The sequence below is a fragment of the Oncorhynchus gorbuscha genome, linkage group LG09 (genome assembly GCF_021184085.1).
Source record: "Oncorhynchus gorbuscha isolate QuinsamMale2020 ecotype Even-year linkage group LG09, OgorEven_v1.0, whole genome shotgun sequence".
NCBI classification, from domain to species: Eukaryota; Metazoa; Chordata; class Actinopteri; order Salmoniformes; family Salmonidae; genus Oncorhynchus; species Oncorhynchus gorbuscha.
The window spans coordinates 65,102,150-65,119,337 of NC_060181.1; the positions used below are offsets into that span (position 1 = coordinate 65,102,150).

At 41.3% G+C, this 17,188-nt stretch overlaps 1 protein-coding gene across 2 annotated transcripts in view; it reads left to right on the plus strand.

Moving 5' to 3' along the window:
• The window catches only part of LOC124042913 (parathyroid hormone 2 receptor-like), a 91,751-nt gene extending 80,358 nt beyond the window's left edge, over positions 1 to 11,393 (plus strand). Inside the window, exons 11-14 of one of the 2 annotated variants that reach the window (XM_046361050.1) lie at positions 1,872 to 2,010; positions 9,321 to 9,362; positions 9,597 to 9,914; positions 10,356 to 11,393. In XM_046361050.1, coding sequence (XP_046217006.1) covers positions 1,872 to 2,010; positions 9,321 to 9,362; positions 9,597 to 9,914; positions 10,356 to 10,463 — 607 coding nt within the window. In that variant the 3' untranslated portion in view covers positions 10,464 to 11,393. Of the gene's footprint in view, positions 1 to 1,871; positions 2,011 to 9,320; positions 9,363 to 9,596 lie in introns of both variants that reach the window. The other variant, XM_046361051.1, reaches the window with a different exon arrangement.
• The last annotated feature ends 5,795 nt before the right edge of the window (positions 11,394 to 17,188 follow it).

The following is a 17,188-nucleotide window of genomic DNA, read 5'->3' on the forward strand; positions in this document are numbered from 1 at the left end:
TTCAAATGTGAAATTGAATTTCCCAATGAGTCAACTGTAGAGAAGGCATTCTACCTTGAATTATTTCTAAATGCACAATGTGTTTTAGGCTGTAGAGTTGCACATTTGAAATTAAATATGCTATTTACTCTGCTCTGCATTTTGTTTTGTATTTGATTTGACCTTTAGTTCCTCCTTTCATGTTCCCTTTTGAAAATAACTTGATAGGTGTACATTTTGTCTAGGGTGTAAAATGTCTTGCCTCTAGTTTACAATTCATGTTCTGTCTGAAATCTCCTCTGTGCCCCCTTAACATTACAAAATAGGATGATAGGTCATAAAGCATACAGAAGAGCACAGGCAAGGTCCATGCCTCAGGCAAGGTCCATGCCTTCAACTTCTTTATTCTAGGCCTCAGGGAACTTATGGTACCAGTGTGTATTTGACCAAAACCAATTAAGCTTAATTGAACATTATTATTTGAGAAAGTCTGCCCCTAGCCCAAAGCCTTGTGATTTTATCCATATTTATCCATATAATATTTGGATGTTGAATTCCTATACTCAGTACTAACTATATCCTTACATTTAGAAAATGTACATTTATGTACTCATCAGCCTTGTTGTTATTACCCATGATGGTAAAAAACAACATCCACAGTGGATGTTGCTGTAATGATAGGGCTGTGTGTTGGGGAGGTAATAGTTATTCAGGGGTTCATTCAGAGCGTGCATCTCAAATGACACTCTAGTATTCCCTATATAGTCAACCACTTTTGGCCAAGGGCCCATAAGGCTCTGGTCAAAAGTAGTGAACTATAATGGGAAGAGGATGCCATTTGGGACTGATCCAGAGTGTTTCCACCAGGGTCGCAGTTGGGCCAAACCCCACGTCACTGCTAGGCTTAATAATAGTCAGTGATCAATTGGTTCTGCCTCTCCTCCCCTGCTGAGCAGCGTACCACAGTGCAGTGCTGGGCACCAGGTGGCCGGTTAACAGCTGCCATGATGCCAGGGATGTCTCATGTTTACACACACACACACACACACACACACACACACACACACACACACACACACACACACACACACACACACACACACACACACACACACACACACACACACACACACACACACACACACACACACACACACACACACACACACACACACACACACACACACACACACACACACACACACACACACACACACACACACAAACACAGGCATTGAGGCCGAGGTACACACACGCACGTTTACACACATGCACAGGCACAACACACACACAGATAACATCACTCTGCTGGAGACTGTCAACCTTGCTGTGGGAGTCGGTCATGTGTTCACTGAACTGTAGCATGACTGATGATGGCTGTTGATACGAGGCACTGAACTAAATGTGCCATTTTACAATCCATTTACATCATTCTCCGTTCGGAACGTCGGCCTACATGCTATTTAAAAATGCTTTATAATTACCGGTAGATTTTGTTGCTCATTGGCATTTTCACTGATGGATCAGGAGATTGGTCGGATAGATAACTAATGCAGAACAGATCTGAGGGGAAGAACCACCAGAGACCCCTCTGGAGAGGAGATCAGAAGGCAGCAAATGTGAAATGACTAATGGCCATCTGTGAAACTTGAAACACTGTTGGTGAGTGTCGATGTCATGACTGAATCCACTGTGATATAAAGACTGGTGATGTTCAGCTTTTGTTTTTGTGAGAAAAACAATTGCATTGAAGTCGGGCTGCGCAAAATTACTGGTCACCTTCCATCTCAGATAATGACCTATTATGAGATAAAGATTCAGCAATTCTACATCTCGTCTTGTCTTGCTCAAACTGATCCCCTCCTATCTTCTGTTTTTGTCTGTATCCACAGGAAGCTAGCTAAGTCCACCCTAGTGCTGGTTCTGGTGTTTGGGGTCCACTACATTGTGTTTGTGGGGATGCCTCACACCTTCCAGGGCCTCAGCTGGGAGGTCAGGATGTACTTCGAGCTCTTCTTCAACTCCTTCCAGGTAACTAACTATCTTTTGAAAATGAGTTATTTGTTACATTTGTTACTTGACATGTATGATATGAGGTACACATCCCGCAGGTTTATCAAGCTGGCATACGTTTACTTTGCTTTTTGTGTATTACACTTATATTGTTGAAGACATTTTTTTATCAACTTCAGGGAGACTTCAATAACTTCAGGGAGAACTTTACTTTTCAACACTCCTTGAACTTTATTCTGTAAAGTGAGGCTGTTTGTGGTCCCACCAACATTCATCACAAATAATCAGGCAATGAAATTATGATTTAGCTTCTTCAACTCTACTTATATCTATCACCACAGGTCGGTGACACTTAATCGATTCAAAACTCTGCCAGAAGCATTGGGAGAGGATCAATACAACTGATTGCTACTGTACTTTCTATATTATCATCTTTGTCCTTGGCTCTCCCTGGCCCTCACTGTCTAGATCTGTATGAGAAATGATGCAGTACCTGGGGGAAAATGAGGAAAATGTGTTTCTACTAGAGATACTCCTACTGAGGTGATAGTGAAAGATTACTCTTACTCTATTCTAGTCCTGCATTCCTCTCCCTGAAGAAAGGCCAATCTACTAGGACTGATCAAATTGAGGCTGCTTTAGTGTACTCTAGTAGCAACACTTACAGTAACCCTGGCCCACAGGTAATGCTAATAATGGGCTCTGAATCATATGATAAGTCCTGTGTGGCTTGGTTGGGTAGAACATGGCGCTTGCAACGCTAGGGTTATGGGTTCTATTCCCACAGGGGACCAATACACGAAAGTATGAACAATTATGCACTCGCTGTTAGTCACTCTGGATGAGAATGGCTAAAATGTGGTGTCAATAACGTATGGGTCCCACCCTCTTTTGGCACCTATAATCACATTCTGTACTAAATAATTCCTTTTCAATAGCATCCACTGTGAATGGAAGATGGCATTTACTGTGTTCTGTAGGCCTAGCTCATAATAGTTACTTTAATTGCTAATGTGGCAGAATAAGCCACTATATCCTGAAAGTTGAAGCCAAATCGCTAAATTAAATGAGGGAAAAATATTACAAATTTGCTTTGTTTCTTGAAGAACACAGTTTGAATTCTACAATAGAACCGGTCCTCAAGGTTGAATAAAGTAGGATCCAATTTTTAAAGAAAGCTTTGAAGTTGTATCCCACGAAAATAAGTTGGAACAGGAGTTTGACCTGAACCAGTGAAAGCTACTTTGCTGTGTAGCATTCGCTACGTATCATTCGCTCCGTTGAGTTCACTCAGACTGGTGCGGTTTGACAGGGTTCTCAGGCAGGTGGGGAGATTCCCTTCCCTCCTGCTACTGCCTGTCTAGCCGAGTCTAGCTGAGGCCAATAAAGACAGGGAAGGTCTTTCTCCGGACCAAGTGCTAGTGACAGATCAGGTTCACTTGGATCAGCTGCACTCTGTCTGTCATATGGCATATGAATAGGCATATGAATCCTATCAAAACATCTCATGCATTCTTATGGCATTTCAGAAGTCTGTGTTGTGTTGAATAGAGAGAGAATAAAGGGAAGAAGGGCACTTTTCCCCCCTGGAATATAAGTGACTTTTGAAAGTATTCTCTCCCCATGACTTTTCCACATTTTGTTGTGTTACAAAGTGGGATTAAAATGGATTAAATTGTCATTTTTTTGGCAACAATCTACACAAAATACTCTAATGTGAAAATCGATTAATGAATCACGAATATAGTTTGTTTAGATAAGTATTCAACCGCCTGAGTTAAAACATGTTCAAATCACCTTTGGCAGTGATTACAGCTCTTAATCTTTCTGGGTAAGTCTCTAAGAATTTTGTAAACCTGGATTGTACAATATTTGCCCATTTGGTCTTTTTAAATTCTTCAAGTTCTGTCAAGTTACTTGTTGATCATTGCTAGACAGCCATTTAAGTCAAAACTGTAACTAGGTCACTCAGGAACCTTCAATGCCGTCTTTGTAAGTAACTCAAGTGTATATTTGGCCTGGTGGTTAAAGTTGTTGTCCTGCTGAAAGGAGGATTTGTCTCCCAATGTCTGTTGGAAAGCAGACTGAACCAGGTTTTCCTCTAGGACTTTGCCTGTGCTTTGCTTCTTCTCTTTTTATCCTAAAAAACTCTAGTTCCAATGACAAGCATACCTATAACATAATGCAGCTACAACCATGCTTGAAAGTATGAAGAGTGGTACACAGTTACAGTGCCTTCGGAAAGTATTCAGACCCCTTGACTTTTTCGAAGGTTTTGTTTCGTTACAGTCATATCGTAAAATGTATTAAATCAGTTTTTCTCAACATCAATCTACACACAATACCACATAATGACAAAGCAATAACAGGTTTTTAGAAATTAAAAACAGAAATATCACATTTACATAAGTATTCAAACCCTTTACTCAGTACTTTGTTGAAGCACCTTTGGCAGCAATCAGAGAATCACGTCTTCTTGGGTATGATGCTATAAGCTTGGCACATTTGTATTTTACATGGGAGTTTCTCCCATTCTTCTCTGCATATCCTCTCAAGCTCTGTCAGGTTGGATGGGGAGCATCGCTGCAGAGCAATTTTCAAGTCTCTCCAGAGATGTTTGATCGGGTTCAAGTCCAGGCTTTGGCTGGACCACTCAAGGGCATTCAGAGACTTGTTTCTGAGGCCACTTCTCCGTTGTCTTGGCTGTGTGCTTAGGGTAATGTCCTGTTGGAAGGTGAACCTTTGTCCCAGTCTGAGGTCCTGAGCACTCTGGAGCAGGTTTTCATCTATGTTCTCTCTCTACTTTGCTCTGTTCATCTTTCCCTCGATCCTGACTAGACTCAGAGATCCTGCTGCTGAAAAAGCGGGCCATAAAATCTTGTTTTTCATTGTCAGAGAGTTTTTCGGTGCCTTTTGTCTAACTCCAAGCGGGCTTTCATGTGCATTTTACTGAGGATTGGCTTCCGCCTGGCCACCCTACCATAAAGGCCTGATTTGTGGAAGGATCTGACCCTTTTTTTCAATTTTGGCCTAAAATGACATACCCCAATCTAACTGCTTGTAGCTCAGGACTCAGGATATGCATATTCTTGATACCATTTGAAAGGAAATACTTTGAAGTTTGTGGAAATGTGAAATTCATGTTGGAGAATATAACTCATTAGATCTGATAAAGGTAATAGAAAGAAAATAAACAGGCATTTTCTATTTTCTTTTTTGTTCTATCATCTTTGAAATGCAAGGGAAAGGCTATTATATCACTTAGGAGTCTAGAAGCAATTTAGATTGTGGCCACTAGATGGCAGCGGTGTATGTGCACATTTTTAGACTAATCCAATGAACCATTGTATTACTGTTCAAAATGTTGTATCAAGTCTGCCCAAATGTGCCCAATTGGTCAATTGATACATTTTCAAGTACATAACTGTGCACTCTCCTCAAACAATAGCATGGTATTTTTTTCACAGTAATAGCTACTGTATATTGGACAGTGCAGTTAGATTAACAATAATTTAAGCTTTCTGCCCATATAAGACATGTCTATGTCCTGGAAAGTTTGCTGTTACTTACAACTGTCATGCTAATCACATTAGTGCATGTTAGCTCAACCATCCCAGGACAGGGACACCCCATCCCGTAGAGATTAAAATCACCTTTGGCAGTGATTACAGCTCGGAATCTTTCTGGGTAAGTCTCTAAGAACTTTATAAACCTGTGTTGTACAATATTTGCCCATTATTCTTTAAAAAATTATTCAAGCTCTGTCAAGTTACTTGTTGATCATTGCTAGACAGCCATTTTCAAGTCTTGCCATAGATTTAAGCCAATTTAAGTCAAACCTGCAACTAGGCCACTCAGGAACATTCAATGCCTTCTTGGTAAATTCACTCGGATCAGCTTTACTCTGTCAGACATGAGAGCCTTCTGTTTTCAGTCAGTTTATCACAGCTGGGCCAGACAGTGTAATAGTGTGTAGGACGCCTTAGTAGTGGCTCAGCACCAAGCATTTTCATCTCATTCTACTAATGAAATATTTCAGCTTCAAAACATACTTTTATGCTTTTGAATTGAATGATTTAAGTGGCTCATTATAGAGACACCAAACTGTTGTTTTAACGAGCAATGCTACATCTGAAAGCTTGGTAGCTGCATTATTAGAAATCTCTGTTTAATCCTCATAAGCTGCTCATTGCATCTTAGCCTCCTTGTTATATCTTTAATAGTAGTTCTACAGGCAAAAGGGGAAAACACTTTATTTGACTACAAAGCGTGGCTTTCCTCGCACAATGTAGAACTGTCTTATTTGTCTGGTTGTCTTTCTATGGAATTGCCCAGAGGATAGGAGCTGTCCTCCCATTTGTTTTTGTTTCCACGTTTGTTTGTGATGTGTTTTGTAATATCTTTCCCTTCCCTTGTCTCCAGTTAGCAAAGGGCATTCATATTATTCCGGTTTCTACATACATCATAGCTGCATTACCCTGAGGCATTATTCTTCATACAGCACAATATGAAGTGTGGAAACCTCCGTACATTAAAACATTAGTCGTTTAGCAGACACCCTCATCCAGAGTGACTTACATGAGAAATTAGAGTTACGTGCCTTGCTCAAAGGCACAATGACAGATTTCTCACCTAGTCGGCTCGGGATTTGAATCAGGGACTGGCCCAACACTCTTAACCGCTAAGCTACCTGCCGCCCATTTAATATTGTACGTTTGAGTATGATCCTGTGGTTTATGTAGGCCATGGTAGCGAAGTAATTACAATTTATCAGATTAACACTGGAGGGATAAATGAGCAGATGATGATGTGCAAGTAGAGATACTGGTGTGCAAAAGAGCAGAAAGTAAATAAAAACAGTATGAGGATGAGGTAGGTAGATTGGGTGGGTTATTTGCAGATGGACTATGTACAGTTACAGCGATCGGTTAGCTGCTCAGATAGTTGATGTTTAAAGTTAGTGAGGGAAATATAAGAACAAGTTTTCATTTGCAACTACAACCTGCTGTCACACCCTGGTCTTTTGTGTTTTTTTTTATTATTTTGGTCAGGCCAGGGTGTGACATTGTGTGGTGTAGGATTGTGGTATAGTAGAGTTGTCTAGGTAAGTCTATGGTTGCCTAGAGTGGTTCTCAATCAGAGGCAGGTGTTTATCGTTGTCTCTGATTGGGAACCATATTTAGGCAGCCATATTCTTTGAGTGTTTTGTGGATGACTGTTCCTGTCTCTGTGTTTGTTTGTACCAGATAGGGCTGTTTGGGTTTTCATGGTTTTTTTTGTATTGTTCGTCTTTATTAAAGATAATGCTGCATTTTGGTCCTCCTCTCCTTCATCGGAAGAAAACCTTAACACCTGCGACCTGGCCAAGATAAAGCAGTAGTTTGACACGTACAACAACAGAGTTACACATGGAAATAACAAACATACAATCAATAATACAGTAGAAAATTACATATACAGCATGTGCAAATGAGGTAGGATAAGAGAGGTAAGGCAATAAATAGGCCATGGTTGCGAAGTAATTACAATATAGCAATTAAACACTGGAATGGTAGAATGTGCAGAAGATGTATGTGCAAGTATAGATACTGGGGTGCAAAGGATCAAGATAAATAAATACAGTATGGGGATGAGCTAGATAGGATGGGCTAATTTACAGGTGAGCTATGTACAGGTGCAGTGATCTGTCAGCTGGTGCTTTAAGCTCGTGAGGGAGGTAAGACTCTCCAGCTTTAGTGATTTTTGCAGTTCGTTCCAGTCATTGGCAGCAGAGAACTAACAGTGTGACAATATTTTAGTTTGACTCATCATTCCGTTTCTCTATTTATCAGCTCAATGTGGTGATGAGATAAAGGAGTGTAAATTACACCATGTGTTCTTTGCAAGTTTAGTGCTCTCTGCTTACTAAGCAATTCACATGCATGCCTCAGCTCTGTCTACAGCAAAGCCAACCACTGCAATAGATCTGCAACCTTAACAGAGAGCAAAAGGGTGCTGCTGCTTACATAAAGAAAGCAAGAGTGGAGAAAAGGGCTAGATTTGAAAGAGAGACGACAGATATAATGGGCTGTGAGATATACCAGAAGGGATGCAGTTCAATGCAAGACCTTTTCTTATGATTGATGATTCTTATAAATGATGATTTGAGAAATGAAGGTTGAAATCAACATGTGAATCCTATCAAAACATCTCATGCATTCTTATGGCATTTCAGAAGTCTGTGTTGTGTTGAATAGAGAGAGAATAAAGGGGAGAAGGGCACTTTTCCCCCCTGGAATACAGTGCCTTTTAAAATGATTCTCTTCCCATGACTTTTCCACATTTTGTTGTGTTACAAAGTGGGATGGGATTAAAATGGATTAAATTTACATTTTTTGTCAACAATCTACACAAAATACTCTGTAATGTGAAAATAGATTAATAGAAAAATAATAACATTAATAGAAAAATGTATAGAAAAATAGAACACTAATATAGTTTGATTAGATAAGTATTCAACCGCCTGAGTCAATACATGTTAAAATCACCTTTGGCAGTGATTACAGCAATCCTTGATTGTACGATAGTTGCCCATTTGTTCTTTTTAAAATTATTCAAGCTCTGTCAAGTTACTTGTTCATCATTGCTAGACAGCCATTTTCAGGTCTTGCCATAGATTTTCAAGACTATTTTAAGTCAAACCTGTGACAAGCATACCCATAACATGATGCAGCCAATTTGCAAATAAATTCATTAAAAATCCTACAATGTGATTTTCTGGGGGGTTTTTTCCTCGTTTTGTCTGTCATAGTTGAAGTGTACCTATGATGAAAATTACAGGCCTCTCGTCTTTTTGGGGAGAACTGTGGGAGAACTTGCACAATTGCTGACTAAATACTTTTTTGCCCCACTGTATGTGTGTGAGGTATATACTTTTGTTGCAAAGTAGATTTGTTTAAGACTACCAATAATCACTCTGTGTGTCCCTGATTTAGCCCACTGCAGTAAAACTGTGAATCAATTTAAAATGCAAGCTGTAACACAACAAAATGTGGAAAAAGTCAAGGAGTGGGAATACTTTCTGTAGGCACTGTACATGTCACCAGATTGACAAAGGCTTTGTGATTTACAGCAGATGCTCTCATCCAGAGCAATTAGGGTTACTGTAAGTGCCTTGTTCAAAGGCACACCAACAGATTTTAACTGCTAGGTTACCTGCAGCCCCAATGCTATACACTTTCCATTGATTTACAATATGAACATTGAATTGCAAAGCCCCTGCAACCCAGAAATAAACTGATCTTCTTTATGACATTGGTTCTCACCTCACACTCTTCTGTCTCTTCCAGGGGTTCTTTGTATCCATCATCTACTGCTACTGCAATGGAGAGGTGAGTGCGGATGATTTTACACTCTGTATAAGTTGTGTAACTTCAACATAAGACATCTCTAGGTTGAGAACATCCCTAGAGCGGCTCCTTAGATCTCTGTTCTTTCAACATATGAGAAACAAGGGCTAAGATTCCCCCCAACCCTTTTCCTCTCTATTTCTTCCCATCCTCCTCCCCAACCACCCCACCTACACCCTCTTTCTCCCCCTCACCCTCTCCTCATCTCCCCCAAAGGTCCAGGCAGAGATCAAAAAGACGTGGACTCGTTGGAACATGGCGTTTGACTGGAAAGGTCCGGTGGTGTGTGGCAGGTACCGCTATGGCTCGGTGCTCACAGTGCTCAACAACAGCACCATCAGCCAGTCCCAGCTGGCCGGGATTGGCCCTGCCACCCGATCCACCACTCTCTTCTCCAGCCGGGTCTACCGGAGCAACGGACCCCCTACACTCAGCACCCATGCCACCCTGCCTGGCTACGTCATTAGTAACTCAGACCCAGACAGCCTTCACCCCTCCATCCCTGAGGAACCAGAGGAGGACAGTGCCAAGCAGGTAGATGACATCTCTCTGAAGGAGACGCTGCCTGTACTCAACAGTAGCATGACCGCAGATGATGATGAGGAGACGCTGTAGACAAGGGGAGATATGGGAGGATTTTCTGAATCATTATAATATATATTTTGGCTGGGAAAAACTCCAGGCCTTTGGGATAGGGACCAAAGACTCCTGGCCCTAGACTTGGAACCGCATGTACATTCATAGAGATACAAATGTAGTAGTGCTGTGCAGGTTGACTCATAACCCGCAGTCCCCAAGGTTATATCCGCAAGGCGGGTGGGTTTAGGGTCCTTAATTATTGTGTGGATGAAGGGCGGGTAGGTTGCGGGCGGGTTGAATAAAGAGAAAACAATACCTTGAAAAATCCATAAATGTATCATTCTTGTGCAATTTATATCTATAGGCTACATTGAGTGTTTTCTTTCATTATTTTAGGCAATCTGGAATCAGTGCATAAACCTAAGCTGTAGGTGTGCCACAACCTACACACCAATCGCCAAAAACCTTTGGAAACGGGCAGAGAAAGTTAACTCGATCCACTGAGGCAAAAAGGACAATGTCAGAGTTTTTTAATTCAATAAGAGAAAAGCTGCACAGGGGAGAGTTAAAAATAAAGAGAAGGTAGGGCCAGAAAAGTCATGTTTGGAAAGATTTGGTGAAGTGGTAAAAGAGGATGATAACAGTGTTGTGTGATGATTGTGAGCCGCTATACAAATTCAACAGTCACAAGATGGGGACTTCAAATAGCCCTATGACACATCAAGGGAATGGTAGCCTACTGTTCAGATGGGTTAAATGGAAAAGGAAATCTGGACACTGACTGTAGGTCTGTAACCTCTCACATAGTCTTAATATTAACTCCTGCAGAATTAAGCATTTTTTGCAGTAAAATGATACAGCAACTGTTTGAATCAGGAACAGGATACATACAGTGGATCAATATGCAGGCTACAGACTCAAACACACAGAAACACTCCACAGTTGAGGGGTAAGACAACAAACCTAAAACACATGTCTCATCTTTGTACAAAATCATGGACTGACCTTTTTGTAGCCAATGCATGACATTTTCAAGCAAAAAATACAAATGATTATTGCTTTATCCATGTGATTTTGGGCCAAGGATCCATGTTTTCTGCCAAACACTCCCCAGTTGTTGACAATCAGACATTCCATCCTTTAGGGGAAGTGAGGGCTAAAGTCAGTACTAAGGGCTAGAGGAACTGACTGCATCATGTGTCCGTTTCTGCAAAGCATGATTTTTTTCAAATCCAAAATTACATTTGACTGACTAACATATGTCTGGATGCCAACAGTATTTTGTTTTCCCTCTTGTCAAGCTGAGTTCTATCCAGTCTAGAAAAATACCTTTAAAAAAAGCACATTTCTCTCAGTCTGGCTTGTTGGCTTAAGTGATTACAGTCATGTCTCAGTGATATTTGTTGTTCTCTTCTCTGTTAACTTGTGATAAATGTTATTTCACTACTCCCTGTTCTCGATTCTTTCTGTCTTTTAAAGTTACTTACATTACTGTCACTCGTCCAGAGAGATTGGTAAATGTACTATGCATTGTAGACGGCTCTTTTTTCCCCCTCAGGTCTGTATTGTGTATTTACTTTATCGTTCTTACAGACGAGGGTCTCATCAAATCAAACCTCTATTACTGTGTTTGTACAGACAAGGCTATTCTATTCTATTTCCTGGAAGTCATTTTAGTCGAGCCAAGGTTGATTCCTATATGCATCAATATAGATATGGTTCTCAATTGTACAGTTCCTAAACAAGCCAAAATGGTTTAATCATGTTAGCAAGTGTATATGTGTATGAGCACGTCCATTCAGGGGTGTCAAACTCATTTTCACACATTCGGTCTCCAACGAGGTCCAGAGGGCTGCACTGATATTTTTTGTATATTTTTATATATTTCTAATTTTAAAGTATTTTAAGTTGGTTTATTTTTTATTTTTTTAAAACTCAAACCACCCAAGGGCCGAATTGAACCCCCTGCTTTAAGCAAACCAAAAGCTATTCTATATTAGTTCCTGTAAAAGTATGGCCCTCAATTTAACAGGGTGCCAAGAGAAGCCCAATGGATCAATAATGGTAGTTAGTTTATGGGCACTTACAGGTAAAGTCCTGTTGAGGCCATATCGCCTGACTGTAAAACAATTGAAAATAACAGGGACAAAAGTGTGTTCAACAAGGACAAACTGGAGTGAGCAGATTTCAAGGACGTTTTCACAAAGTGTTTAAGTTAACACTGACGATAGGTATGCCACGTCCACAAAAGTCACATTTTGAACATATGCAGCAAAATATTCCACAAAAAATAGGCTATGATTAGAGTGGTTCACCATGCGCAATTACAGTGGTTGGTGCCACTGGCCCTCCAACTGTGAGTGTAATTGAACCAGCACCTCTAAAATCATGGGGAGTTGTGGTGAAACAGCCAAAACGGTGTGACTACAGGAACAATGGATGGAATCAATGTTCTCTATAACAGTAGAAGAAGTTTAGCTTGGAATCAATTGCATGGAATTGATCCAAAGGCTAGGCTAAAAAGCCAAACAGCCTTGGCTTTTGTAAAATTACATCTCTCTATGGTCTAACCAATAGACTACATTCATGTCTAAAATGGGAACCGTGATGTCGTATCTTTGGCTATGCTTGATTAAGTGATATGACATGCTATTCTATAAAATAATTTCCCTGTAATTAATATCACCTGATTAAGCTAATCAGGTAAATGTAATTAACTAGAAAGTCGGGGCACCACAAAATAATGTTTATAGAGCTGTTATCTTCCGAATAAACTCTTAAATACCCAGTAATCTTTTACATCAGTAGCAGTCAATATTTAATCCTCACCTTATTCAGTCTCATCTGAAAGTTGTATATTCTTGGTAATATTCACGAACCCTGGCTAACAAGTTGAATCAGCAATACAAAATTTGGTTTAATTATTTATTTACTAAATACCTAAATAATCACACAGAATTACATCTACACGGGATGGATCATACAAGGAAAACGTTCCTGGCTGACGGAACAGATATGGCGGCTGGTTACACAAAGAAAGGGGTTTGGGATTTGAATGAAAGAGCGGGAAGACTGAGAAACGAAAAGATTTTGTGTCTCCATCGGGCCGTAGGCAGCTATGCTGTCATAAATACAGTATCTTATGCATTCTAAATAACCGCCCATTTGAAAAAGGAAAATGCAATAATTATTTACTCTGAGCTGCGCTTCAGTAGATTGGTTGTAGATAGAAGGCCGGGTTGTCCAGCATGGATCTCTTGTCCTCATCATCTTCACGTTGAAATTCGATGCTAATTTCGTTAGGTTCTTGTCGTTCAACCAGAGCTCACGCTGAGGTTAGCTTAGTTCTGTTGGTGATCTTGTCCTTTTAACGTGGGGACCGCCGTCCTCTCGTACTTGGAACAGAAAGTTTAATTTTTGTCAACCGGTATATATAGTGGTGAAAGAAGGGCGTGTTTCATAGTTTTACAACCAATGTCTGTTCACTTAGGTGGGGCCTCTGAGTGAGCAGAGTTTCTCTATGACAAACCGTTCTCTCATTTAAGAAGCTAAAATTACATTTAATATTTTCACAAATAGTTTCATATTTAAACATGTAAACTGCACAACAATTCCATGTGAATCTGATAACTAGAATGTGTCGCCTTTCCAAGATACAGTTTATGTCATTCTGTAGTAGTAAGTAGTAATGTCTCAGGCAACAACTGATCTGAGATCATATTCATTAAGTACCAATGCATATTTTCAACTGGTTGGATTACCAAAATATGGTTCCGTTTCCCACCTTTTGATGTTACCAGACTCTATGTTACAAAGGCTTTACAAGAGTCAGCTCTATAAAGTAGAGAAAGAGAAAAGGGGAAAGGTATTTATGAGGGTCATAAACCTCCCCCAACAAGCCAACGTCATGACATGGAATACGTCTGGTTAGGGGGCACAAGCAGAACCAGGCCTTTTTACCAAAGTTCTCTTTTGTTCAAAAAAGTATCTGTTTCTTCAAGCATTATGGCAAAAGCCTTCATCAGTAGGGGCAGAGATAAAAAGCTAAATATACGTGTAAAAGAATGAGAGAAAATATGTTTTCACAACATCAAAGAGAAATGCAAATGCCATCAAATTCTGCTTGTCATCATTGGCAAGCAGCACCCGCATCAACACAGCACACATGCAAGGTTCACCTCTCTCGATGTCAAGTCTGTTTTGATGGGTTCTGTGCCAATTGCTCTCCCTGGAAAGTGGGGGCTGAGGTACCGACCTCCCATTATTGCATTGACAAGAGATGAAAGAGAGAGAAAGAAAAAGAGGAAGGGATCTACTCTTTGGCAGCAAGGAGCACAGCTCTCTCTTGTGTCAATTAAGAGCTTAATTGGTTACCTGTTTGCTCCGGTATACTGCTGTGTATGAAACACTCATGCCACAAAGAAGTCACTTGGAGACAAGTGGAGCGCCCAGGACTAGGACACTGACATTCCTATAATTCATGTACTCTCTTCACCGCAGTAACCCATTAGTAGGGAAAGTGTATGAGGTCTGAAGCTTGTTATAGCGACTCTATGACAAACAACTTTCAGCAGTCAACAATTGTTATGCTCTTTTAAACACCCTCATTAGCACAGGGAAGATACGAATGATCTCTGGCCCCCTCCCGTGCTCTCGAAGGAGTTTGAAACGTTTCAGCTGCATCACTGCCCTAAAATGAATACCTCAATGAACTTTGCAATAACAAGAATGTTTCCTTTTGTGACAATTCTATTTTGTAATGGGAACAACCAACGCTTTTTAAAGAGACGCGATTCACCCTAACCGCAGGGATTCCAGGAATATTTCCAGCAACATTGCAAACTGTTTTAGAGACTGATGGTCCGGGTCTGTTAGCGCTCCAGTCCTCCCTATTATAATTAGTAACAGAGGACATGGAAAGCATGTTATGTCCCGTACAAGTGTGGCTAATGTAAGTACCCTCATTTATGTTCTTCTAACTCCCTTGAATACCTCTGCCAATCCGGCAGCTTGTGATTAACCCGGCAGCTAGTGATGAACTCGGCAAGTGCTATTAGTTCTATTGTGAATTGAACAAAAACGGTGACCCCCTTGGTTTTCAAATCATATCTTGGGCTGAGGGGGGGACGGCTCATAATAATGGCTGGAAAGGAGCGAATGGAATGGCATCAAACATGGAAACCATGTGTTTTATGTATCTGATACCATTCCACCAATTACGCTCCAGACATTACCACAAGCCCGTCCTCCCCAATTAAGGTGCCACCAACCTCCTGTGCTCAAGAGTTGTATCATGGATAAGGACATTGAAATTGCTGATTACAACATCTTCTGGTGCGATAGACTGAAGGGGGAAGGGTGGCTATACAGTATACACTATGTGACCAAATGTATGTGGACACCTGCTTGTCGAACATCTCATTCCAAAATCATGGGGATTCATATGGAGTTCGTCACCCCTATGCTGCTATAACAGCCTCCACACTTTTGGGAAGGCTTTCCACTAGATGTTGGAACATTGCTGCTGGACTTGCTACCATTCAGCCACAAGAGCATTAGTGAGGTTGGGCACTGATGTTAGGCGATTAGGCCGATTAGGCCTTGCTGACACTCAGCATTCCAATTCATCGCAAAGGTGTTCGATGGGGTTGAGGTCAGGGTCAGGGTCTCAACAAACCTTTTCTGTATGGACCTCGCTTTGTGCACAGAGGTCCAATGGCTTTGAGCTTTACGCCACTCCAGCCAACGCTTGGCATTGCACATGGTGATCTTAGGCTTGTGTGTGGCTGCTTGGCCATGGAAAAACATTTCATGAGGCTCTAGACGAACAGTTATTGTGCTGACGTTGCTTCAAGAGACCGTTTGGAACTTCCGGCGCCGACTGAGATGGCCGCCTCGCTTCGCGTTCCTAGGAAACTATGCAGTTTTTTGTTTTTTTTACGTGTTATTTCTTACATTAGTACCCCAGGTCATCTTAGGTTTCATTACATACAGTTGAGAAGAACTACTGAATATAAGATCAGCGTCAACTCACCATCAGTACGACCAAGAATATGTTTTCCGCGACGCGGATCCTGTGTTCTGCCTTACAAACAGGACAACGGAATGGATCGCATGCAGCGACCCAAGGAAACGACTCCGAAAAAGAGGGAAACGTGGCGGTGTTCTGGTCAGACTCCGAAAAAGGGCACATCGCGCACCACTTCCCAGTATTCTTCTTGCCAATGTCCAGTCTCTCGACAACAAGGTTGATGAAATCCGAGCAAGGGTGGCATTCCAGAGGGACATCAGAGACTGCAACGTTCTCTGCTTTACGGAAACATGGCTTACTGGGAAGACGCTATCCAGGGCGGTGCAGCCAACGGGTTTCTCCACGCATCGCGCGGACAGAAACAAACATCTCTCTGGTAAGAAGAGTGGCGGGGGCGTATGCCTCATGACTAACGGGACATGGTGTGATGAAGGAAACATACAGGAACTGAAATCCTTCTGTTCACCTGATTTAGAATTCCTCACAATCAAATGTAGACCGCATTATCTTCCAAGAGAATTCTCTTCGATTATAATCACAGCCGTATATATTCCCCCCCAAGCAGACACATCGATGGCTCTGAACGAACTTTATTTAACTCTTTGCAAACTGGAAAACATTTATCCGGAGGCTGCATTCATTGTAGCTGGGGATTTTAACAAAGCCAATCTGAAAACAAGACTCCCTAAATTTTATCAGCATATCGATTGCGCAACCAGGGGTGGTAAAACCTTGGATCATTGTTACTCTAACTTCCGCGACGCATATAAGGCCCTGCCCCGCCCCCTTTCGGAAAAGCTGACCACGACTCCATTTTGCTGATCCCTGCCTACAGGCAGAAATTAAAACAAGAGGCTCCCACGCTGAGGTCTGTCCAACGCTGGTCAGACCAAGCTGACTCTACACTCCAAGACTGCTTCCATCATGTGGACTGGGACATGTTTCGTATTGCGTCAGATGGGAATATTGACGAATACGCTGATTCGGTGTGCGAGTTCATTAGAACGTGCGTCGAAGATGTCGTTCCCATAGCAACGATAAAAACATTCCCTAACCAGAAACCGTGGATTGATGGCAGCATTCGCGTGAAACTGAAAGCGCGAACCACTGCTTTTAATCAGGGCAAGGTGTCTGGCAACATGACTGAATACAAACAGTGCAGCTATTCCCTCCGCAAGGCTATTAAACAAGCTAAGCG